The sequence below is a fragment of the Phacochoerus africanus genome, chromosome 5, assembly GCF_016906955.1.
Source record: "Phacochoerus africanus isolate WHEZ1 chromosome 5, ROS_Pafr_v1, whole genome shotgun sequence".
Lineage (NCBI taxonomy): Eukaryota > Metazoa > Chordata > Mammalia > Artiodactyla > Suidae > Phacochoerus > Phacochoerus africanus.
The window spans coordinates 32,363,376-32,388,821 of record NC_062548.1 but is presented as its reverse complement, the minus strand read 5'-3'; the positions used below and the strand labels follow the sequence as shown (position 1 = coordinate 32,388,821).

The 25,446-nt window shown below is 46.8% G+C and overlaps 1 protein-coding gene across 8 annotated transcripts in view; it reads left to right on the top strand.

The window, feature by feature from the left end:
- ABCC1 (ATP binding cassette subfamily C member 1) overlaps nt 1-25,446 on the top strand; it is a 160,966-nt gene that overhangs the window by 57,973 nt on the left and 77,547 nt on the right. For all 8 annotated transcript variants that reach the window (XM_047780429.1, XM_047780435.1, XM_047780434.1 and 5 more), the window contains exons 6-7: nt 10,003-10,064; nt 12,444-12,575. In XM_047780429.1, the coding sequence (XP_047636385.1) occupies nt 10,003-10,064; nt 12,444-12,575 (194 nt within the window). The remainder of the gene's footprint in view (nt 1-10,002; nt 10,065-12,443; nt 12,576-25,446) is intronic.

Genomic DNA, 25,446 nt, shown 5'->3' with positions numbered 1-25,446 from the left:
GGTCCAGCCAGTGATAAATAATAGCAGCCTTGGGAGTTCCTTGTTCTGGCTTAGCAGAAACAAATCTGACTGGTATCCATGAGGGCCCCAGTTTGATCCCTGGCCTTGAACAGTGGGTTAAGGATCTGGTGTTGCCATGAGCTGTGGTGTAGGTCACAGACGCGGTTCGGATCCTCTTTTGCTGTGGCTGTGGTATATGCTGGCAGCTGTAGCTCTGATTCGGCCCCTAGCCTGGAAACTTCTATATGCCGAGGGTGTGGCCCTAGAAAGCAAAAAAAAAAAAAAAAAAAAAAAAAAAGGTCAAAATAGCAGCCTGTGTGAATAAGTAAAATTAACTTATGCTATCCTCAGATCAAGGCAACTTTCTTTTGCGGGGGGAATTGCGAATCTCCCCCATTGTTACAGATGAGGACACCAAAGTTCAAAGTGGTGACTTTTCTCTGCCTAATTTCGTGAGGCTAGATCCGGAGCCCTCCCGCCGTGCGCCCTTCCCCTCTGCGCCTGCGCGGGCATTCCCATCCCCGGGTGGGCCTGTTAAAAGGCGGAGCTGGGCCGGGCCCCGCCCCCGGCGCTCCGAAGTCGGTAGGTCGAGGTGGGGCCCCAGCGTTTCCAGGCACTGCGTGCGGATGGTGGTGGTAGGGCCGCGTTTGAGAACCCCTGGTCGGAGCTGTCCCACTGCCTGATTCACCCCTCCCTGCGGGGTGTTTAGGCAGGCTGAGTTGGAGGAACTGGCAGAAAAGTGAACCAAAGCAGAATCAAACCCGGAAAGGGTGGGTGGGAACCCGGAGAACTGCTGAAAGGGCCAGAATGCTGGAGGCCCCAGATGAGGTCCCAGCTGTGTCCCGTGGGAGGTAATGGATGGCCAGTTCTCAAAGCACCAGTGCCTGGGGCTATTTGACCCAGTAAGTGTAAACCTCGCGGTTTCTGGCCAAACCACCCAGTGCCAGGTATAGATGCCAAAGAACGCAGCCTTCTCTGTTGGTATAAAACTCCATTTCTCTTCTTTCACCTTCAGCGGGGACCAGTCTGAATTATCCTTGTATCTAACTGAATGCGGGGAGTGGTTAATAAGCCTCCTCGCTCCTGAGAAGGGAATCATTCCCGTCCAGTCGCAGAGGTGGGGAAGCCCCAGGCTGGCAGCCCTGCCTTTTCCGCTCTGTGAATTGAGCCAGAAAGTTTTGCTTGGTTTCTGTTGAATGGAATGCTGCCTGAATCCTCGCCCAGCTGCCTCTTCTTTTTCTTTCCTCCTTTTTTAAAAAAATTATCAGTTCTTGACGACTCCAGAACGCTGTCTGTTATCACGTAAGGCCTTTCATGTCAGACAGGGACCTCCAGAAACCTCCTCCCAGACTGATGTAATTTCTTATCTGTGTGGGTGTGATGGGACCCAGTTTCCGCCTGCCCGATGTGACCTCCGATTATCTGCAGATCTGCATCTGGATCCAGAGGAGGAGGGAGGGCTGGGGAGATGATCAGGAGAAGGTTCTTGGATGGTATACACAAGAAACTGAAATGTTCGTGTTGCTGAACCAACCTTGTTGCATCTGGAGGGGAGATTTTCTTTTTTCTTTTTTTTAACTGATATATATAGTTAACTTACAATGTTGTGTTAGTTTCAGGTGTACAACACAGTGATTCAAATACACACACACACACATATATATATATTTTTTTTTTTCAGATTCTTTTCCTTACAGTTTATTACAAAATCTTGAGTATAGTTCCCTGTACTATACAGTAGATCCTTTTTGGTTATCTGTTTTCTATATATTGGTGTGTGTCTGTTAGCCTAAATTCCTCTACTTTATCACTCCCCCCCACTTTCCCCTTCTGTAACTAAGTCTGTTTGTTTTCAGTGTCCGTGAGTCTATTTCTGTTTTGAAAATAAGTTCATTTGTGTCATTTTTAAAGATTATACATGTAAGTGATATTATATGATATCTGTCTTTCTCTGGCTCGTATCACTTAGTATGATAATCTCTAGATTGATCCATGTTGCTGTAAATGGCATTATTGCATTCTTTTTCATGGCTGAGTGGTATTCCATTGTGTATATATGTACCATATCTTCTTTATCCATTCCTCTGTCAATGGACATGTAGGTTGCTTCCATGTCTTGGCTGTTGTAAATAGTGCTGCAGTGAACAGTGGGGTGCATGTGTCTTTCCTTTTTTAAAAGAATTTTTAGTTATAGTTGATTTAGTGTTCTGTCAATTTCTACTTTAAAGTGACCCAGTTATATATGCATTCTTTTTCTCACATTATCTTCCATCATGCTCTATCACAAATGATTAGATGTAGTCCCGTGTGCTATACTGCAGGGTCTCATTGCTTATCCATTCCAAATGCAATTGTCTGCATCTACTAACCCCAAACTCCCAGTCCATCCCACTCCTTCCCCTTCCCCCTTGACAACCACAAGTCTGTTCTCCATGTCCATGAGTTTGTTTCTTTTCTGTAGATAGGTTCATCTGTGCCGTATATTAGAGTCCAGATATGTGATATAATATGGTATTTCTCTTTCTCTTTCTGACTTACTTCACTCAGTATGAGAGTCTCTGGTTCTATCCATGCTGCTGCAAATGCCATTATTTTGTTCTTTTTTAATGGCTGAATAGTATTCCATTGTGTATATATACCACATCTTCTTAATCCATTCATCTGTTGATGGACATTTAGGTTGTTTCCAAGTCTTGGCTATTGTGAATAGTGCTGCAGTGAACACAAGGGTGCATGTATCTTTTTCAGTGAAAGTTTTGTCTGGATATATGCCGAGGAGTGGGATTGCTGGATCATATGGTAACTCTAATTTAAGTCTTTTAAGGAAGCTCCGTACTGTCCTCCATAGTGGATATACCAGGTTACATTCCCACCAACAGTATAGGAGGGCTCCTTTTTCTCCAAACAGGAGGGTAGATTTTTCTCACAGGGACTGGGATTTTTATTAGCTAGAATGAGGATTAATCTCCACCCCATCCCCCCAATCATTTCTTATGGCCTCACAGGTAGGACTTCATTTGCATATAGTTACCTATAAATGGAATGAATTCACCTTTAGTTAGGAAGCTGACCAGTTGCTTCATTCTCCCCTCCCCCACCCCCTGTTTTTGTTTTTTTTTTTTTTTTTTTTTGGCCACCCTTCAGCGTATGGAGGTCCCAGGCCAGAGATCAGATCCAAGCCAGGTTGGCTGTATCCTTTAACCCTCTGTACTGGGCTGGAGATCGAACCTGCGTCCTGGCGCTGCAGAGATTCCACCGATCTTGTTGCGCCGCATCCAGAACTCCTCCCCCCCCCCAGTTTTATTGAGAAATAACTGGCATATATCACTGATGAAGTTTAAGGCGTACAGCATTGATGGTTTGATTTACAAATGTTGTGAAACGTTTTCCACAGTAGGTTTAGTTAATGTCTGTCATCTCCTACAGGCAGAATAAAAAGAAAAGAACAAAGCAGTTTTTAAGTTTATAAATGTTGAGATGAAGATGTAATATCTCCACCTTGCCTTCCTCATCCTCTCCCCGAAATTTTATCATGTTAATTTTTTATTATTTTTTGCCTGTGCCCTTGGCACGTAAGTTCCTATGCCAGAGATCTGTCCCGCATCACAGCAGTGGCAGTGTTGGATCCTTAACCCACTAGGCCACCAGGGAACTCCTATAGTACTTTAAATTATATCTGTAATTAGTGTTTCTATCATTATGTAATGTAAATATTGTTCACTGCAGAACCTACTAGAATCCTGTGTTTACATGTCTTTTTTTAAAAAATTGAAGTGTAATTGGCCTGCCACACTGTCAGTTCAGGTGCACACCCTACTGATTCCCTGTTTCTATACATTTACAAAATGATCGTCATCAGATTTGGGTGGTGTCATTCTCAGCCCACAGCTGGGCTTGCCTGGTTTTGAAAGCCAAGCCAGGATTTGGGAGGCTCCTGAGTGGGTAAACCTGACACCTGCACATTGCATCAGGGCCTCCTGCAGGTTAGGGAAAGGCGGGTTTCCCTCTGGGTGAATGAATTTGAGGGTCCTGCTTCCTTCCAGCTGAGGCAGCCCTCTTCCTGCCACCAGGCATGGGCACGGGCCCCCACTCGCCCCCACAGCCAGGTATCTTTGTGTAGGGGATGACTCCATGTTGACACCAAGACTGAAGGAAGGCTGGAGTCGGAAGCACCAGGCCATCTTTTGAGCTCTAGTGCCTCCCCTTAATAATTACCGTCTTTGGGAGTTCCCATTGTGGCTCAGCAGGTTAAGAATCTGACTAGTATCCAAGAGTATGTGGGTTTGATCCCTGGCCTTGCTCGTTGGGTTAAGGATCCGGTGTTGGCATGAGCTGTGGTATAGGTCGCAGATGTGGCTCAGATCCTGTGTGTGTAGCTGTGACATAGGCAGGCAGCTGCAGCTCTGATTCGACCCCTGGCCTGGGAACTTTCAAATGCTGTAGGTGAGGCCCTAAAAAAAAAAAAAAGAATCGCTCTTCGTATCCTGAGGTCTGATGTAAGCAGGGGGTCAGCCAACTTTTTCCATAAGGAGGCAAATAGCAGACCACATGGTCTCTGTCGCAGCTGCTGAGCTCTGCCGCTGCCAGAGCTGGGGAGCAGATGTAGGCGATACAGAAGTGAATGGGCATTGCCGGGTCCCAACACAGCTTTTCTGCAAGCGGCCAGACTGTGGGCCTGGGTTTGCCAACCCCAACGTTAAGCATCTGGTACAGCGCTTGGTGTGTCACGGTCTGTAGGAAACGGCAGACTTGGGACTGTGTGTGCCGTGGGTATTCATGTTAATACTGCTGATGTCACTGCCTGAGCTTTTCCTCTGCACCAGAGCTGCTCTGAGTTCTCCACAGGCTCTGTCTCCTGTAATCTCATCCCCAGCAAGGAACTTGGCCAAGGCCCCTCGGCCACTAAGTGGTAGAGCTGGGACTCAGACCCTCCTTCTAACCACCTTGCTTCACACAGGGGTCCCCCGTCCCCGTGGCCCCGCCCTCACCCCCTTCTCTCTCTAGCATTCTGTTTTGTTGTTGTTGTTGCAACTCTCACCACGTGGCTGTAGCTACGTACTTATTTGCACCTCCCTTTGCTTCCTGTCCATCTCTACCCAGGTGGGAAGCAGAACGGGGCCGGGACCTCACCTGTGTGCAGGCGTCGCTCTGCCTTGGGTGTACTCAGCCGCCTCCTGGCATGTAAGCAGGTCCGCCCTCAATATTTGCTTAAGAAATGAATGAGTTATTGCCAGCTGTGTCCTGCCCTGTCCCCTTCTCTCCCAGCACCTGAGCTTTTCACAGTGGGTAGCAACTGGGCTGCAGCTGAAGTGCATTTGCGATTCCCTGATAATCCACCCACTTCCAGAAGCGAAACCAGCTACTACCACCTCCTCCAGGAATTGTGCTGCTACCTCAGGTTGGAAAAATTCCAGCTTAGAACATTGTCGTGTGGTCCTCGTTTCACTTGTCCCTCCCTGTGGTCCTCTGAGGAGGGCCAAGCAGTAGGACTGACCGCTCCCATCTCCCAGATGTGAAAACTGAGACCTTGGGGGTGCAAGGACATACCCAAGGTCATTCGGCTAGAGAACAGCAGTGCGAAGATTTGAACCCGGGGCTATCTGGCCTTCGGTTGGTTTAGAATGTCAGTCTGTGGGCCAGCTGCATCTGATTAACCTTACTGCAAATGTCCCAATGCCGGGGCCCTGCCCTTGGAGCTTGTAAGCCACTCGGTCTGGGCTGGGACTCTGCGTCTGTGTTTAAGAAGCTCCGCAGGTGATTCCAGGGCGGTTAGGACTGGCAAGTCCCCAGGCCTCCTGGCCCCAGAGCGAGTGGAGCCTGGTGGTTCTCAGCCCAGGCTTCGTGGTCGACTCACTGGGGAAGCTTTCCATGCTGGAAGCTTTTGAATGTGCTCCCAAGTGGACAGCATAGTCTAATAACTGCCATGGGCTGTTCACCCTGCATCACATGTAAACATTGCAACGTGTGTCTCTGAAAGATAAGGGATTTCAAAATTTTAATAACTATTTTTTTCGTTTTCCAGCTACTTCTGCAGCATATGGAAGTTCTGGGGCTAGGGGTTGCATTGGAGCTGCAGCTGCGGGCCTGCGCCACAGCCATGGCAACACCAGTTCTGAGCCACATCTACCACCTATGCCGCAGCTTGTGGCAATGCTGGGATCCTTAACCCACTGAGTGAGGCCAGGGATCAAACCCACATCCTTATAGAGACTTTGTTGGGTTCTTAACTCTCTGAGCCACAATGAGAACTCCTAAAATTTTTAGTAACTTTTTTTTGTTTGTTTTTTGCTTTTTAGGGCTGCACCTGCGGCATATGGAGGTTTCCAGGCTAGGGGTCCAATTGGAGCTACAGCTGCTGGCCTACATCACAGCCACAGCAACGCAGGCTCTGAGCCACATCTGTGACCTACACCACAGCTCTCGATAATACCAGATCCTTAACCCACTGATTGAGGCCAGGGATCAAACGCACGACCTCATGGTTCCTAGTTGGATTCGTTTCCGCTGCACCACAATGGGAACTCCAAATTTTTAATAACTTTTTATTTGAAGCAACTTGACTCACAAAAAGTTACAAAATTGGTAGAGTTCCTGTATACTCTTTCCCAGCTTCCCACCATGATAATTCCCAATAGATAAAGGATTTTAACTAGTGCAACAGCTATGCCATTATTTGGCCTGAAACCATTGATGACTAATTCTGTAATATCAAGTATTTCAATACCCTTATGGTTACAAAATGGTGCAACCTCTTACGTGCTGTCATTCCTTTTTCACTTGTTTGCTGGTCCATGTTTATGCAAAGACAGTTCCCTGCATCTCCCGTAGTGTCATAGACAAATGCTTATTTCTTTCCATGTTGTTTTCAAAACGACGACTTGGTCCACTGGCATCTTTGTATCAGTGATGCCCAGAGGTTTTTCTTCTTTTCCAGGATCAGGATGAACTCGTATGTTTAAACATAAGTGATGTGTCTCATTCCTTTTGACGTACTATCTGTTTTGCAGCTCAAATTGCCCCTTTCTGGGCTCATGGAAGCCTCTTCTGGTTGCTTCTGAGGCCTCTGAACAACCCCTCTCCTCTCTCTTGTGACAAGATGTCCTGGGCTTCTCTTACACATTTCCTTCCTGGCCACTTTATCAAGGAGACGCTGGGCATTCAAAACAAAAACTCAAGTACCTGGACCCACCCCAGACCGCCTAAATAAGAGTCTCTGGGGGGTGGGGACCAGGCAGAAATGGTGTTTTTGGTTTTGTTTTTTCTTCTTCTTCTTTTTTTTTTTTTTTTTTTTTTGACTTTTTAGGGCCTCACCCTGAGGCATCTGGAGGTTTCCAGGCTAGGGGTCTAGGAAGCTGATAATCTCCAGATCACTTAGCTGTTTTTCTGGGTTTTTTTCTTTCTCCCTCTTCCGCGTCATACTTCTCTGCCTTTTCATTTCTATAGGTTTTCCGTGTTGTCTCCTTTTTTGCAGACAATAGAGTTGCAGCCTCTCTTATTTCTGGTCTCTGCCCTCCTTGTGGCTGCAGTTGGTACCGGGCTCGCTGTAGACTTCCTGATGGGAGGGACTGGTGCCTGCCCACTGGCAGGTGGGGCTGATTCCTCTCCCTCTGGTGGGTGGGGCTTTGTCTCTGGGTGTGATTAGAAGAGGCTCTGTGCCTGGGGGGTCTTTCGGCAGCCTGTTTAGTGATAGGTGGGGCTGTGCTCCCACCTGCTTATTGTTGGGCCTGGGGCTTCTCAGCGCTGATGGGTGGGGCCGGATTCTCCCCTCATGGCCACTTCCAGAGGAACACGTGCTGATGGCCACTCCTGAGGCCTTCGCCTCCAGTATCCTTCCTCCACAACGAGCCACAGTCACCCCGTTTTCCCAGGAGATCCTCCAAGAACTGCAGTCAGGTCCGACCCAGATTCCTATGGGGCCTCTGCTTTGCCCTGGGACCCAGTGCGCTTGAAAGCCCGTGTGCGCCTTTCAAGAATGGGGGCGCCGTCTCCCCCAGTCTCAGCTCCTGCGCACAAGCCCCACTGGCCTTCAATGCCGGAAGCTCCGGGGGCTCTTTCTCCCAATCCCAGATCCCCAGGCGTGGGGACCTGACGGCGGGGCTCAGAACTCTCCCTCCTGTAGCTGATACAGTTATTTTTCAGTCTGCGGGCTTCCCACCCAGCAGGTATGGGGTTGCTTATATCGCCTCATCGCCCCTCCTCCTGTCTTGATGTGGCTGCCTCTTTGTCTTCTGGCGTAGGATCTTTTTGAAAGTTTCCAGTCCATTTGGTTGAAGGTTGTTCAGCATCTGGTTGAAATTCTGTTGGTTTTATGAGAGAAGGTGAGCTCCAAGCCTTCTGTTCTGCTATTGTAATCCCATCTCCTCCACAGATTTCTGCAGGCTGGGGGGTGAATCGGAGATGCAGCCACCAGCCTGCGCCACAGCCACAGCAATGCAGGATCTGAGCCGCGTCTGTGACCTGTACCATAGCTCACATCAATGCCAGATTCTTAACCCACTGATCGAGGCCAGGGATTGAACCTGCAACCTCGTGGTTCCTAGTCGGATTCGTTTCTGCTGCTCCACGATGGGGGCTCCATGGTGTTTTTGTTTTTCAAGTGCTCCCAGCCTGGGTGGACAACCACCCGGGGAGAGGGTTCCCATCTCAGACTCTCTGGCACCTTCTTTCTGCAAAATGCTGGAATGTTGAGCGGCATCCTCAGCTGATGCTCTCATCTCTGCCAGGTGATTCTACCTTCGCTAACACTCGTGTTTCAGGGTTTAGACCTGAAAGTGTCAGTCTTGTGTGCGGTCCTGAGGGCTCTGTGCCAGTGACCCATCCGTTGTCTCTATGGCGTTGAGCTGGAGCTCCTCTTTGTGGCTCTGGGAAAGAGGTTCTTTGGAAGGTTGCTTGGAATCTGTTGATGACTTCCTGTTGCCCTTGGGATGGAGACCAGCATTGCTTATGTGGCCTCCAGTGTAGGCTGCTCAGGCCCCTCCTGGTTCCTGGAGCTGGCTGTGTTCCCCTCTACCACAGGGCCTTTGCACACACTGTTCTCTCTGCTAGGACCACCTTGCCTCTTCTCTTCACTTAGTTATCATCTCCTCACACTTCAGACCCCAGCTTAGATGTGTTTCCAGGGACACTTTCCCTGGCCTCTGTCAACTAGATCAGCCCAGGGAGATGCCAGTGATCTCACTGGTGATGCTGACCTGCCCTTGGGCTGTGATCCTCAGCACAGTCGTGGTTTTGTGTTTGTTCATGCAATCATTTGATGAATGTTGTCTCTCTGGACCCTGACTGTTTGGGGCTCCCCTTCTGTCGCCACTGCTTCTAGTGTGGGACTGCAGGCAAGTCTTTTCATTTCGTGTCTCTCACTATAAAATGAGGGTGATGCTTTTAACCTGCTTCGTAGTGTGATTATGAAGATTAAGTGAGATCACTTGTGTAAAGCACGTAGAACTAGCTAGCAGGGAGTGTTAGCAGGTGGTGGTATTACTACCTTGGTATAGGATTATATGTCCGTTCAGATTTATATACAAGTGGTAGGCACATAGTGGGTGCTTGGAAAATATTTGTGGAATGAATGAGTGAAAGCAGTAGGAATAGTAGTAATACTACATACTCAAGTTTCTTTGAGAACATGAGATGATGCTAGTACTTTGTAGGGTCCCTGGCACATTGTAGATGCCCAGTCAATATATGTTGAATAAAACGAGGACCACAGTAGCACCATATGCATGGCGTTGCTATGAGATATAAGATAAGGCCGCTACGGGATGTCTTGTACCCTTTTGGCACATAGCAGACATTCAGGAAATAACTGCTGGGTAAAACTGGAGGAACCGCCATGCGTTTCTCTCTAGGCCACCGGGGGGACTTGGGAGAGAAATCCTTTCGGGGTGTGACTTGCTGGCTCTAGAGTAGCCGTTTGTCCCTGAAGAGGTACCTGGAGCTGGTGTAGATGAGAAGTTTAATGGTTCATTTCCCTTTGCTCCCCACCCTGTGTTTTCTCTCCGCTAGAATCCTTGCCCAGAATCCAGCGCCTCCTTCCTTTCCAGGATCACCTTCTGGTGGATCACAGGGTAAGTCCTGGCCCCCAGGCCTCGGGTGGGTGCCGGGCCAGGAGTGTTTGGCTCAGACCCCTGTTCTCCCTCCTTCGCCCTTCCCGACAGGGTTGTGCCCTGCATGTGCCTGCTCTGGGCCCGGGTCTTAGAGACACCGACCTTGACTCCACATTCACATGATACGGGCGGGAACCTAAATAGCTCGCACCCTGTGGACGGCTGGGCTTGGACAGTTAGAAGCTGCACGCTCCTGGCTCAGCTTCAGATTTGGCTATTTTTTTGCATTAAGTGTAATTGTTGTCCTTGGCATTGGTTCCCCCCATTAGCAAAGTGGGTAAGAGAAACGTGCATAGACCGACAGCGCCAGAACCCCAGAGGCAGCCACTGTCTGCCGCTCAGTACACTCCCTTCTCACCCTTTTATTTGCATGTTTTTTCCCCCGTACATTTGTCAGCATCTTACTGGAAATTATTTAAACCCCTTGCTTCCCCTGATAAGCATTGTTCATTGTCTTTATAAACTCTTAACAGGGAGTTCCCCCTGTGGCACAGCTGGTTGAGGATCTGGTGCTGTCTCTGCAGTGGCCCAGGTTCAGTCCCCCGTAGGTTGCAGCTGTGACTCAGATTCGATTCCAAGCCTTAGGAACTTCCGCATGCCAAGATGTGGCCAAAAAAGAAAAAGAAAAAAATTGTTGTAAACATTTTAAAAATTAAATACTTTTCTTACGTACTTTTCAATTGCCATTAAAGAACATCGCTGGCTCAATTGGCGTGATTTGAATTTGGACAGCAGGTCATGCCAGCCAGGCTCATATTTCTCATTTTGGTCCTTGTACTCTGGTTACATCAGAGCATATCCTATTTTTTTTTTTTTTGGCTTTTTAGGGCTGCACTAGCAGCATATGGAGGCTCCCAGGCTAGGGGTTGAATCGGAGCTGTAGCTGCTGGCCAACGCCATAGCAACGTGGGATCCCAGCCACATTGTGACCTGCAGCCACAGCTCAAGGCAACGCCAGATCCTTAACCCACTGAGCGAGGTCAGGGATTGAACCCGTGTCCTCATGGATACTAGTCAGGTTCTTAACTGCTGAGCCACAATGGGAACTCTGTGTATCCTGTTTCTTAGGGTGATACACACTAGTATTTAAGGGGAGAGGTGTGTAGAGTCCAACCACTCTGAATGAAATAGTTCAGAAAAAATAATAGAGGCGTACTTCATTTTATTATGCTTCAAAATATTGTGTTTTGTTTTTTAGTTTAAACCAGTTGAAGGTTTGTGGCAGCCCTGTGTCCAGCAAGTCTGTGGGAAACACTCCTCCAACAGTGTTTGCTCACTTCATGTCACTCTGTCACATTCCATTAATTCTTAACAATGCTGCATACTTTTTCATTATTATTATTATCCTATTTGTTATGGGAGTCTGTGATCTATGATGTTATTACTGCAAATCACTGAAGGCACAGATGGTGGTTAGCATTTTTTAGCAATAAAGTGTTTTTAAGTTCAGCTCTTTTGTCCCTTTTTTTTTTTTTTTTTTTTTTTTGGCCGTACCCATGGAATATGGAAGTTCCTGGGCCAGGGATCAAATTTGAGCTGCAGTTATGACCTACACCACAGCTGTGGTGGTGCCAGATCCTTAACCCCCTGCTGGGCTGGAGAGCAAATCTGCGCCTCCGCAGTGACCTGAGCCACTGCAGAGACAAGCCGGATCCTTAACCTACTGCACCTAGTGGAAACGCCTGAAATTTTTCCAAAAGGCAAGTTAAAATATTAGCTTTTTACTTTTTATGAGGAAAGTGTTCAAAGCTGTGGAAAGGCTAGTTTAGTAAACCTTAATAAACTCATCACCCAATTTAATGATGGTTAGTGCTTTGCCATATTAGCCTTAAAAATTATTTTTTTTTAAATAAAGTAGAGCCATTCTAAATATTCTGTTTGTATCTCTAAAAAATGAGGCTGTTTTCCCTGGGTGACCTAACAGAAGTAACGATAATGAGGAGTTCCCGTTGTGGCTCAGTGGAAATGAATTGGACTAGGAACTGTGAGGTTGCAGGTTCGATCCCTGGCCTTGCTCAGTGGGTTAAGGATCTGGTGTTGCCGTGAGCTGTGGTATAAGTCGCAGATGTGGCTGGGATCCCGTGTTTCTGTGGCTGTGGTGTAGGCTGGTGGCTACAGCTCTGATTGGACCCCTAGCTCGGGAACCTCCATATGTGGCCTGAAAAAGCAAAAAAAAAAAAAAAAAAGAAGTAACAATAATGATGGAATGTGCCCATGTGGCCACCCACACTCAGGTCTTGTGGGTACAGTTGCCTTTGGTGGCATGGTGCACAGGGGCAGGGCTGGGGGGCCAGTGTCCTCCTGACGCTTACTGCCTCCCACCTTGTGTTTCGGCCTCAGGTTGATGGTTCAAGGCTACCGGCAGCCCCTGGAGATGACTGACCTCTGGTCCCTGAACAAGGAGGACATGTCAGAACAAGTCGTGCCCGTTTTGGTAAAGAACTGGAAGAAGGAATGTGCCAAGTCCAGAAAGTAAGTGCCGGACCTCCTGCCACGGGGCAGCCAGACGCTCTGCAGGGCCACCTGGTCAGCTCCGTCCCTGCACAGAGACCCGGGATGGGGGCGGTGCCGCCTCTCACGAGCCTCATGGTCCTGGGCGGGCTGCCTCACTCCTCCGAGCCATGGTTTGCTTACCTGCAAAGTGGGGTGGAGGCTGACGTGTAGCGAAGGCAACCCGGGTAGAAAAGGAGAGAAAAGTATTAGGTGGGTGAAGGAATCCTATCTGCTGCCACCATCGGCGAGCGTGTGCCCGGGTGGGCGACCCTGCCCTTTCTGAGTCACCCTTCTTTCCTCTGATTCTCTCTGAGCCCCTGGCAACCTGAGTGTTCTTGCTGCTTGAGGGGTTTGTGTTTGTTTTTGTTTGTCTTTTTAGGGCCGTACCTGTGGCTTAATGGTGGTTTCCAGGCTAGGGGTCAAATTGCAGCTGCAGCCACCAGCCTACACCACAGCCACAGCAAGGCCAGATCTGAGCTGCATCTGTGACCTGCACTGCAGCTTGTGGCAACGCCGGATCCTTCACCCACTGAGCGAGACCAGGGATCGAACCTATATCCTTGCAGACACTAAGGGTTCTTAACTTGCTGAGTGACAATGGGAGCTCCTGCAGCTTCCTTCTTGAGGGTTACTGCAACCTCACTGACTGCTTGTCTTGGCCTTTTTCCCATGGTGGTGGTGGGCGTGCCCACACTGCTGTCCCCCGGGCTCTCCCTGGGAGTCGGTTGCTGGAGATGTTGTGAGATAGGCAGGTGAGGCTTCTGGGAAGAGAACTGGCCTTGAACTTGAAGCTCCATCACAGGCCTGGCCTGTCCTGATTCGTTGGTACAATTGATTATTGCTGATGTGCCGAGTGCCCTTTAGGCCCTGAAGGGTTTAGATAGTGGAACAAAACACCCAGGCTCCTTGTTCGGTGCCACTTGCATTCTGTATGGGAGACAGGACGCTGGTACTCAAACATTCCTTGATGAGAAACTGTGGAGAGTGTTAAGTCTGTTGACAAGATTGAGGCAATGACAGTAAGAGTGGCTGAGGGGGCTGATTCAGGTACGGTGGGCAGGGGTGGGCTCTCTGAGAAGGTGCCGTCTGAGCAGAGATTCGTGTGCAAGGAGGGGGTGAGCCCTGTGCAGGTGTGGGGGAAGGGCTTTCTAGTTCATGGGAACAGCTTGTGCAAAGGTCCTGAGGTAGAAGTGTGGCGTGCTTCTGGAGCAGCAAGGGGGCTGGTATGGCTTAAGTGGAGTGAGAGGTGGGGGAACAGGGGGAGATAGAGTAGGAGAAGGGTTTGCAGGGGTCTCATAGGCTGTGGTACTCGGTTTGGATTTGGGGGTTTGATCTCAAATGCAGTGAGAAGACAGGTGGATTTTCTTTTTCCTTTTTTTTTTCTTTTTACTTTTAGGGCCATACCCGAGGCATATGGAGGTTCCCAGGCCAGGGGTCCAATCGGAGCTGTAGCCGCCAGCCTTCACCACAGCCACAGCAATGCCAGATCTGAGCTGCATCTGTGACCTGCACCGCAGCTTGTGGCAACGCCGGATCCTTCACCCACTGAGGGAGGCCAGGGATGAATCTGTATCCTCATGGATACTAGTCGGGTTCTTAACCTGCTGTGCCACAACGGGAGTTCCTTCTGTACACTTTTTTTTTTATTATTTAAAATTTTTTTTTTTGTCTTTTTAGGGCCACACCCATGGCATATGGAGGGTCCCAGGCTAGGGGTTGAATCAGAGCTGCAGCTGCCACCCTCACCACAGCAACACCAGATCCAACACCATAGCTCACAGCAACACTGGATCCATAACCCACTGAGTGAGGCCAAGGACCAAACCCTAATCCTCATGGATACTAGTTGGGTTCATTAACTACTGAGCCACGACAGGAACTCCCTCTTGTATACTTTAAATGCGTGCACTTGATCTTATTATATCAGGTACTCTAATAAAGCATTTTAACATTTAAAAAAGCAGTAGTATTTAAAGAAAGCGTTTTTCTTTACATTTCTTAACTTTCTTAAGAAGTTAAGTTTTACTTCATATTCTCTATTTCATAAAGGCGTGCAAAGAGCAAATAACAAAAACTAAAGGAAACAAAACTCCAAACTACAGGTGTGAAGCTGTGGTTCTCAACACTTCAGACCCATCGTGCCCTTGAATAACAAAGATGTTGTATCACCTCTTAAATGTACTTTAAGGAAATATATAAAAATAACCCACCCACATATCTAATATTAAAACTCAATGTAATGTTCTTGCTAGGATTTAACAGCAAACTAAAAGGCGAGGGATTTGTTTTATTATACCACGTATCTGCATGTGAAAGGCTCAGGCACACATTTGAATAAGGAATTAAGAACCTCTGCTTATTCCATAGAATTCCTGTTGTGGCTCAGCGGGTTAAGAACCTGATATAGTGTCCGTGGGGATGCGGGTTCGATCCCCACCCTCGCTCAGTGGGTTAAGGATCCGGCATTGCTGCAAGCTGTGGCGTAGGTCACGGATGTGGCTTGGATTCGGCGCGGGTGTGGCTGTGGTGTGGGCTGGCAGCTGCGCCTCCGATTTGACCCCTACCCTAGGAATTTCCATATGCCACAGGTGTGGCCCTACAAAGAAATAACAAAGAATGAAAGAAGAAAAAAGAATCTCTACTTGTTCCTAAGTAGAGCCTTCTCTGTGGCCACTGCAGATCTCCACTGACCCAGTCCCATGGTTCTGGAGACCAGACTGTCATCGCCTTCGTGGACAGGGTTTGGTAAAGGGGTGATTCATGCTTGCCAAGGTCCTGAATCACACTTAATTGGCACAGTAGCTATATTTCTGGAAAAAAAAAATTTTTTTTTAAACTTGTCCCCCCCCCCAAAAAAAATACACTTTTTGTATGGGTTTATGTTGAAGATGGAGTTCGAATCTAGATGGAGCAGGTTTTAAGCAGACTCTTCACCCACCTGGGTGCCTGGAGGGGTCTGCTTCCTTTGGGATGGTTCCTCATATCAAAGAAGCTGTGGTCTCTGGCCCAGACATTGTGACAGAGAAGGAGAAACCCTTTTGAGAGACTGCTTTTGAGAAACAAAAAACACAGGACCACAGCAACGAAAAGGGGAAGAACAATTTTGAATTATTTGTAAGCTACACGGTCAAAAATCCTCTCAGGGGCAGGTGTTCCCATCATGTCTCAGTGGTAATGAACCTGACTGGTATCCATGAAGACGTGGGTTCGATCCCTGGTCCCGCTCAGTGGGTTAAGGATCTGGCGTTGCTGTGAGCTGTGGTGTAGGTCACAGATGCGGCTTGGATCCTGCATTGCTCTGGCTGTGGTGTAGGCCGGCAGCTACAGCTCTGATTCGACCCCTAGCCTGGGAACCTCCATATGCTGTAACTGTAGCCCTAAAAAGCAAAAACAAACAAACAAACAAAAAAACAAAACCCCCAAAAAACAGAAAGAAAGAAATCCTCTCAGGTTTGTACTTTCCTTGTTGGGGGTGGGGAGGCAGCTGCCACACCTATCTGTGGTTTCCAGAACTGCCGTCCTGTATTTTGTGAGCTCTAAGGCGAGTGAAAATGTGCATTAAGGTTGTAAAATCCATTCTCTGCAATTACGGGTCCAGTCTGCCCTTCTCTGTTACACTGGTTATTTTGGGTCAAAGACTGTGCTCCAAGAACTGACCCTTTTAAAGTTTGTGATTTTGCCTTTGCCACAGTATTAGAGATCTTGCTTATTTAACAAGTGACAAGCAAAACCTGCGGCAGCTCCTCATGGCCCCGTGGTTGGTTCACGGCCCTCCCAGCCTGCTCTCTCAGTCCTGTTCCGGTTCCCTGAGGTTCTCAGAAGGGCTGCCTCACCACTTATCCAAATCCCTTCATTCCGGGCCTCGCTCATCCTGTTCCCTCTGCTGGGCACACCCTTTCCCTTCCCAGGTGGACCCGCTCCCTCATCCCGCAGGTCTCGGCTTTGATGTCACCTCCTCCAGGAAGCCCCCAGGATAGCCTCCCTCACACAGGCTGCTGTGTTTCTCTCACGAGGCTGCTCGATGGCAGGGCTCTCCGCAGTGCCCGGCCCAGGCCACTGACCGAGGCCAGGGCATTGGTGGAGGAGAGAAGGATGGGCACCTTCGCCCATATCGAAATCTGGCCGGTGAGCAAGTTCCTTTTCCTTCCCAGCCTCCAGCTCCGCCCTCGCCCAGCCCCACTTCGTGTTTCCTCCTGACTTGGACCTTCCCTCTCCAGCTTTTCTTCCCCTCCCGGCCGGACCGTGGAGATGCCTCGCTTTCTTCCTCTCCAGAGCGCCTTCCTCCCTCAGAGGCCTCTTGCTGTCTGGATATTTTCTTTTTTTCTTTCTTTCTTTTTTGTAAGGGCTGCACCTGCGGCATATGGCAGTTCCTAGGCTCGGGGTCGCCTCGGAGCTGCAGCCACCAGCTCTTTGGTTGACACAGTCACAGTAACACCAGATCTGAGCCGCGTCTGTGACCTACACCGCAGCTCGTGGCAACACCGGATTTTAACCCACTGACCAAGGCCAGGGATTCAACCTGCATCTTCATGAATTCTAGTTGGGTTCTTAACCCGCTGAGCCACAACGGGAGTTCCTGGATGTTTTTTCTTTCCTGACTCGGCCATCACTGTCCCTTCCACTGCTCTTGACCTCTTCCGCCCAGACCTGAGCCTTCCTCCGCTCTGTCCCTCCGAGGCCTTCTCCCTGGCCCTTTGGCCGCCCAGCTCCTGCCCTGCCCTGGGTCAGTGGTGGCCCATGCAGGCCCAGGGTCAGGGCCCAGCTTGGGATGTGGCACAGAGAATGAAGATGCCAGGGGCCGGGGGGTGGGGGTGCTGAGCCACTCCTTTCCTCCCTGTCCTCCTGCCCTGGCCTTCTTTCTAAGAGGGCACATGTGTGCTGAACGAAGTCATGCTAAAAATCCCATGACAATCCCCCTTCAGGGAAGTCAGCAAAGGGAGCAGGGAAAGACCTGACGTGGTGATACTGACAGCAGGAAAAAAGAATCCTGTGTGTTTGGTGGAATGATTCCTCCCCTAGGAGGACCTCATCCCAGCCCCAGAACGTGTGAATTTGTTCCGTGGCCAAGAGTCTTTGCAGATGTGGTTGGGTTCAGGATTTTGAGATGGAGAGACGGCTCTTGGTTAATGGGGTGGACCCGCTGTATTAATCCTTGGGGTCCTTTTAAGAAGGAGGCAGGCGGTCAGAGACAGGGGGTGCCGCCTTGCTGGCTCTGGCGGTGGAGGCAGGGCCCACATGCTCCTGGTGCATGGGCAGCACCTGGCAGCTGGAAAAGGTGGAAACAGATTCTCCTCTGGCACCTGAGGGCCCACTTTTAAGTCGCTGACTCCCACAACTATTCAGTTCGTGTTGTTTCAAGCCTCGGAGTTTGTGGTCATCGGTTACAGCATCCATAGGAGGTGCTACACCTTCATGCGGAGTTTAGATTTTATTCTGGATGCAGAGAGAAGTGAGCATTGGAGGTGAAACAGGGGAATGGTACCTTTTAGGGGGACCCCACTGGCTTCCGGGCAGGGAGTCAGTTGTAAGGCAACCAGGGTGGAAGGAGATGGGGGGAGCAGTGAGGGGACCCCGGCGATGGTTGCTTGCCTAGGTCAGCATCCACGGTGACGGAAAGAGCGAAAGCGAGGGTGGATGACTAGACACCACCCGGGAGGTGGGACAGACAGGACACGTCCCTGATGGGACCTGGGGAGCATGGAGGAGAGGGGGGTCAAGGATGATTCCCATGTTTCTGGTTCTTTCCTGGGGCGAGGAGCTCTGAGGGGAAGAACATGGACCTAATGGAGCCCAGACCAGTGCCCAGAGTTTGGAGCGGGCTCAAAGTGAGCTGGGGAGCGGGCTCAAAGTGAGCTGGGGCGGGCTGGGAGGCTGTGGTCTCCAGGAGGATGTTTCAGGTGGTCCAGGTGGTCAGGTGTGGTATCGATGGAAGAGCCAGGAGTCCCGTGATTGAACGCTATTCAGTGAGCTCTTGCTGTAGAAGAATTTTGTAAGTGGCGAATCGTAGGGCTGAGCGGGAATGAAGCTTAGTGTGTGTTTCAGGGATGGAGCCCACATTAGGCTGTTTGAGGGTATTGCCTTGACTGCATTTTGGAAGAGGAGAGCGGAATCCGTTGCTGCATAATACCAAGTCCCCCCAAAACCTAGCAGCTTTAATTAAGAATGAGCATTTGGAGTTCCTGTTGTGGATCAGTGGGTTGAGGACCCGATGTTGTCTCTGTGAGGATGCGGGTTCGATCCCTGGCCGCGATCAGTGGTTTAAGGTTATGGCATTGCTGCAGGCTGTGGCATAGGTCACGGATGTGGCTCGGCTCCTGTATTGCGGATGCTGTGGCATAGGCTGGCAGCTGCTGCTCCAGTTTGACCCCAGCCTGAGAATTTCCATATGTGGCAGGTGCGGCCATAAAAAGAAAAAAAAAAAAAAAGGAAGAATGAGCATTTACTCTCTCATACAGTGTCTCTGGATGGGGGATCCAGGAGTGGTCTAGCCGGTGGTTCTGGCTCAGGGTCTTTCGTGGCTGTGTCAAGATGCTGGCTGGGGCTGCAGTCATCTGAAGGCTTGACTAGGGCTGTGGATCTGCTCCTCTGGTGCACCAGTTGACAAGACTGTGCTGGCTCTTGGCCAGGTCTCACCAGGTCTCACCATGGGGGCTTCTCCATAAGGCTGGCTATGTGCCCTCACGCCCTGGAAGTTGGCTTTGCCCAGAGTGAGTGATCCATGAGAGGGCAAGACAGAAGCTGCAGTGCTTTCTGCAGCCGAATCTTGGAAGTGACGCCCTATCTCCATCATTTCGGCAATATCTTTTCCGCGTGGAAGGGGACTCCACAGGGGCAGGTGTGAGGGTTCCAGTTTTGCAGCGTCCTTGCAAACCTTGTTATCTTTCTGATGATGGCCATCCTAGTGGGTGTGAAGCAGTACCCCACTGTGGTGTTGATTTGCATTTCCCCGATGACTTCAGATACTGCGGAATATTCCATGTGCTTATGCCATTCGCATATCTTCTTGATGCCTTTTAAAGTTGTGCTGTCTTCTAAAAACACCAGAGCAAGCTCTGCATAACCAAGTGAAATCTGCTACCATCGTGGTGTGGACCTCCCAGTCCTGTCTGCCCTCAGGAAGTCCTCCTTTGCTTCAAAGAAACACTGTTAGCCCCATCAACACTCCAGAAAAGCCACACTGCCTCAAAAAAGATTGACCAACAATGCCAGCCCTCAGGAAATATTCCACAGCAATGACAAGGCAAACACTGCCCGATAACGGAGAGTACAACTCCCTCAGGAGAAAGAAAACAACAAGCAAGATGAAGAAGCAGAGAAACCACCCCCAGTCAAACTAACAGGAGAACTCACCTAAAACAGTCAACAATGAAACAGATCTCTGCAGTCTGACAGACCTGGAGTTCAAAAGAGAAATAGTGAAAATACTGAAGGAATTAAGAGAAGATATGAACAGTAATGCAGATACCCTCAGAAAGGAACTAGAAAATATAAGGAGGAGCCAAGAAAAACTAGAACATTCATTGGCAGAGATGCAAACTGAACTAGGGGCAGTAAAAACCAGAATGAATAATGCAGAAGAACGAATCAGTGATATGGAAGATAGAATAATGGAAATCAATCCGGTCAAAAGACAGAAAACCGAATCAAAAAACTGGAAAGCAATATAGGAGACCTATGGGATAATATAAAGCGGGCTAATCTACGCATAATAGGAATTCCAGAAGGAGTAGAAAAAGATAAGGGGGTGGAAAATATATTTGAAGAAATTATCGCTGGAAACATCCCAAATCTAAAGGATGCTGGGTTCAAGATGCAAGAAGCACAGAGGGCCCCAAACAAATTGAACCCAAATAGACCCACAGCAAGACACATCATAATAAAAATGGCAAAAGTTAGTGATAAAGAGAGGATCCTAAAGGCAGCAAGAGAAAAACAGAATGTTACCTACAAGGGAACCCCCATAAGAATATCAGCTGACTTCTCTACAGAAACACTACAGGCCAGGAGGGAATGGCAAGAGATATTTAAAGTGCTAAATGGAAAAAATATGCAACCTAGAATACTCTATCCAGCAAGAATATCATTTAAAATAGAAGGGGAAATAAAAATTTTTTCCAACAAACAAAAACTTAAAGAATACAGCAACACAAAACCCAGGTTAAAGGAAATATTGAAAGGGCTTCTCTAAACCAAAAAGAAAGGAAGGAAAGGGAAGAAAAAAGAAAAGAAAAAAAAAAGAAGAAGAGGAAGAACTAGGACTGAGGAAACCGCAATCAGAGAGCAGTCACTCAAATAAGCCAGCATACAGATTTAATCATGAACAGGCCTCAAACAAAATAAAATTAAAAAGAAAAAAAATAAAAATGAGTCATCAAAACCATAAAATGTGGGCAAGGGATGTTAGGAAGTAAATAACCCTTTTTGTTTGTTTGTATGTTTCTCTTCTTAGTTGTAATATAGTAATGAAGTGTTTGAACTTACGGGACCATCATGCTAAAACACACAATTATGGGAAGGGGTTAGCATACTTAAAAAACAGGGCAACCACAAGCCAAAACCAAATATTGCATTTGCAAAAAATGAAAAAAAAATACACTCAAGCAGATAATAACAGGAGACCATCCAACCAAAAAAAAAAAAAAAAAAAGAAAAAGAAAAAAAAAAAGAAAGGAAGAATGGAGAACCATAGAATCAACTGGAACACGAGGTTCAAATGGCAATAAATAATCATCTATCAATTATCACCTTAAATGTCAATGGACTGAATGCCCCAATCAAAAGACACAGAGTGGCTGAGTGGATAAAAAGGCAAAAACCTTCAATATGCTGCCTACAAGAAACTCACCTTAGGACAAAGGATACATATAGATTGAAAACGAAAGGGTGGGGAAAAATATTTCATGGCAATAGACACGACAGAAAAGCAGGAGTCGCAATGCTCATATCAGACAAAATAGACTTTAAAACAAAAGACATATAAAGAAAGACAAAGAAGGACACTACTTAATGATTAAGGGATCCATCCAAGGAGAGGATGTTACTATCGTCAACATATATGCCCCAAATACAGGAGCACCCAGATACATACAACAAATATTAACAGACATAAAGGGAGATATTGATGAGAATACAATCATAGTAGGAGACCTTAATACACCCCTCACATCAATGGACAGATCCTCTAGACAGAAAACCAATAAAGCAACAGAGATCCTAAAGGAAACAATAGAAACGTTAGACTTCATTGATATCTTCAGGACACTACATCCAAAAAAAGCAGAATACACATTCTTCTCAAATGCTCATGGAACATTCTCAAGAATCGACCACATCTTGGGACACAAAGCTAATCTCAATAAATTTAGGAGCATAGAAATTATCTCAAGTATCTTCTCTGACCACAATGCCATGAAATTAGAAATCAACCATGGGAAAAGGAAAGAGAAAAAACCTACTGCATGGAGACTAAACAACATGCTACTAAAAAACCAATGGGTCAATGAGGAAATCAAGAAGGAAATTAAAAACTACCTTGAAACAAATGATAATGAAGACACAACCGCTCAAAATCTATGGGATGCTGCAAAAGCAGTGCTCAGAGGGAAATTTATAGCAATACAGGCCTTTCTCAAAAAAGAAGAAAGATCCCAAATTGACAAGTTAACCCTCCACCTAAATGAATTAGAAAAAGAAGAACAAAAAAGACCTAAAGTCAACAGAAGGAAGGACATTATAAAGATCAAAGAAGAAATCAATAAAATAGAGACTCAAAAAACAATAGAGAAAATTAATAAAACCAAGAGCTGGTTCTTTGAAAAGGTAAACAAAATTGACAAACCCCTGGCCAGACTCACTAAAAAGAGGAGAGAAAGAACCCAAATAACCAAAATTATAAAGGAAAAAGGAGAAATCACAACGGATACAGCAGAAATACAAAAAACCATAAGAGAATACTATGAACAACTATATGGCAACAAGTTTGACAATCTGGAAGAAATGGACAATTTTCTAGAATCTTACAGCCTGCCAAAACTGAATCAAGTAGAAACAGACCAACTGAACAGACCAATCACGAGAAATGAAATTGAAGAGGTCATAAAATCACTCCCTACAAATAAAAGTCCAGGACCAGATGGCTTCACAGGTGAATTCTATCAAACATATAAATTGGAACTGGTGCCCATCCTCCTGAAACTCTTTCAAAAGGTTGAAGAAGAAGGAATACTCCCAAAGACATTCTATGATGCCACCATCACCCTCATTCCAAAACCAGACAGAGATACCACCAAAAAAGAAAACTATCGCCCAATATCATTGATGAATATAGATGCAAAAATTCTCAACAAAATCTTAGCCAACCGAATCCAACAACATATCAAAAAAATTATATGCCATGACCAGGTTGGGTTCATCCCAGGTTCACAAGGATGGTTCAACATATGCAAATCAATCAGCATCATACACCACATTAACAAAAGAAAAGTCAAAAATCATATGATCATCTCAATAGACGCAGAAAAAGCATTTGACAAAGTCCAACATCCATTCATGATCAAGACCCTCGCCAAAGTGGGTATAAAGGGAACATACCTGAATATAATCAAAGCCATTTATGATAAACCCACAGCAAATATAATACTCAATGGGGAAAAACTGAAAGCCTTCTCACTCAAATCTGGAACAAGACAGGGATGCCCACTCTCACCACTGCTCTTCAACATCGTTTTGGAAGTCCTAGCCACAGCAATTAGACAAAAGAAATAAAAGGCATCCATATAGGAAGAGAAGAGATCAAACTGTCACTGTATGCAGATGACATGATACTATACATAGAAAACCCTAAGGACTCAACCCCAAAACTCCTTGAACTGATTCATAAATTCAGCAAAGTAGCAGGATATAAGATGAACATTCAGAAGTCAGTTGCATTTCTGTATACCAGCAATGAAATATTAGAAAAGGAATACAAAAATACGATACCTTTTAAAATTGCACCTCACAAAATCAAATACCTCGGAATACACCTGACCAAGGAGGTAAAGGACCTATATGCCGAGAACTATAAAACTTTAATCAAAGAAATCAAAGAAGATGTAAAGAAATGGAAAGATATTCCATGTTCCTGGATTGGGAAAATCAATATTGTAAAAATGGCCATAGTACCCAAAGCAATCTACAGATTCAATGCAGTCCCTATCAAATTACCCAGGACATTTTTCACAGAAGTAGAACAAACAATCCAAACATTTATATGGAACCACAAAAGACCCAGAACCGCCAAAGCAACCCTGAGGAACAAAAACCAAGCAGGAGGCATAACTCTCCCAGACTTCAAGAAATACTACAAAGCCACAGTCATCCAAACAGTGTGGTACTGGTATCAAAACAGACAGACAGACCAATGGAACAGAATAGAGAACCCGGAAATAAACCCTGACACCTATGGTCAATTAATCTTTGACAAGGGAGGCAAGAACATCAAATGGGAAAAAGAAAGTCTATTCAGCAAGCATTGCTGGGAAACCTGGACAGCTGCATGCAAAGCAATGAAACTAGAACACACCATCACACCATGCACAAAATACACTCCAAATGGCTGAAAGACTTCAATATACGACAGGACAACCATCAAACTCCTAGAAGAAAACACAGGCAAAACACTCTCTGACATCAACATCATGAATATTTTCTCAGGTCAGTCTCCCAAAGCAATAGAAATTAGAGCAAAAATAAACCCATGGGACCTCATCAAACTGAAAAGCTTTTGCACAGCAAAGGAAACCCAAAAGAAAACAAAAAGACAACTTACAGAATGGGAGAAAATAGTTTCAAATGATGCAACCGACAAGGGCTTAATCTCTAGAATATATAAACAACTTATACAACCCAACAGCAAAAAAGCCAATCAATCAATGGAAAAATGGGCAAAAGACCTAAATAGACATTTCTCCAAAGAAGATATACAGATGGCCAGCAAACACATGAAAAAATGCTCAACATCGCTGGTTATAAGAGAAATGCAAATCAAAACTACCATGAGATACCACCTCACACCAGTCAGAATGGCCATCATTAATAAATCCACAAATAACAAGTGCTGGAGGGGCTGTGGAGAAAAGGGAACCCTCCTAAACTGTTGGTGGGAATGTCAACTGGTACAGCCACTATGGAGAACCGTTTGGAGATACCTTAGAAATCTACACATAGAACTTCCATATGACCCCGAAGTCCCTCTCTTGGGCATCTATCCGGACAAAACTCTACTTAAAAGAGACACGTGCACCCGCATGTTCATTGCAGCACTATTCACAATAGCCAAGACATGGAAACAACCCAAATGTCCATCGACAGAGGATTGGATTGGGAAGAGGTGGTATATATACACAATGGAATACTACTCAGCCATAAAAAAGAATGACATAATGCCATTTGCAGCAACATGGATGGAGCTAGAGAATCTCATACTGAGTGAAAAGAGCCAGAAAGACAAAGACAAATACCATATGATATCACTTATAACTGGAATCTAATATCCAGCACAAATGAACATCTCCTTAGAAAAGAAAATCATGGAGTTGGAGAAGAGACTTGTGGCTGCCTGATGGGAGTGGGAGGGAGTGGGAGGGAGTGGGAGGGATCGGGAGCCTGGGCTTATCAGACACAATTTAGAATAGATTTACAAGGAGATCCTGCTGAATAGCATTGAGAACTTTGTCTAGATACTCATGTTGCAACAGAAGAAAGGCTGGGGGAAAAATGTAATTGTAAGTATACATGTAAGGATAACCTGACCCCCTTGCTGTACAGTGGGAAAATAAAAAAAAAAAAAAATTCAAACATAGCTTTGAAA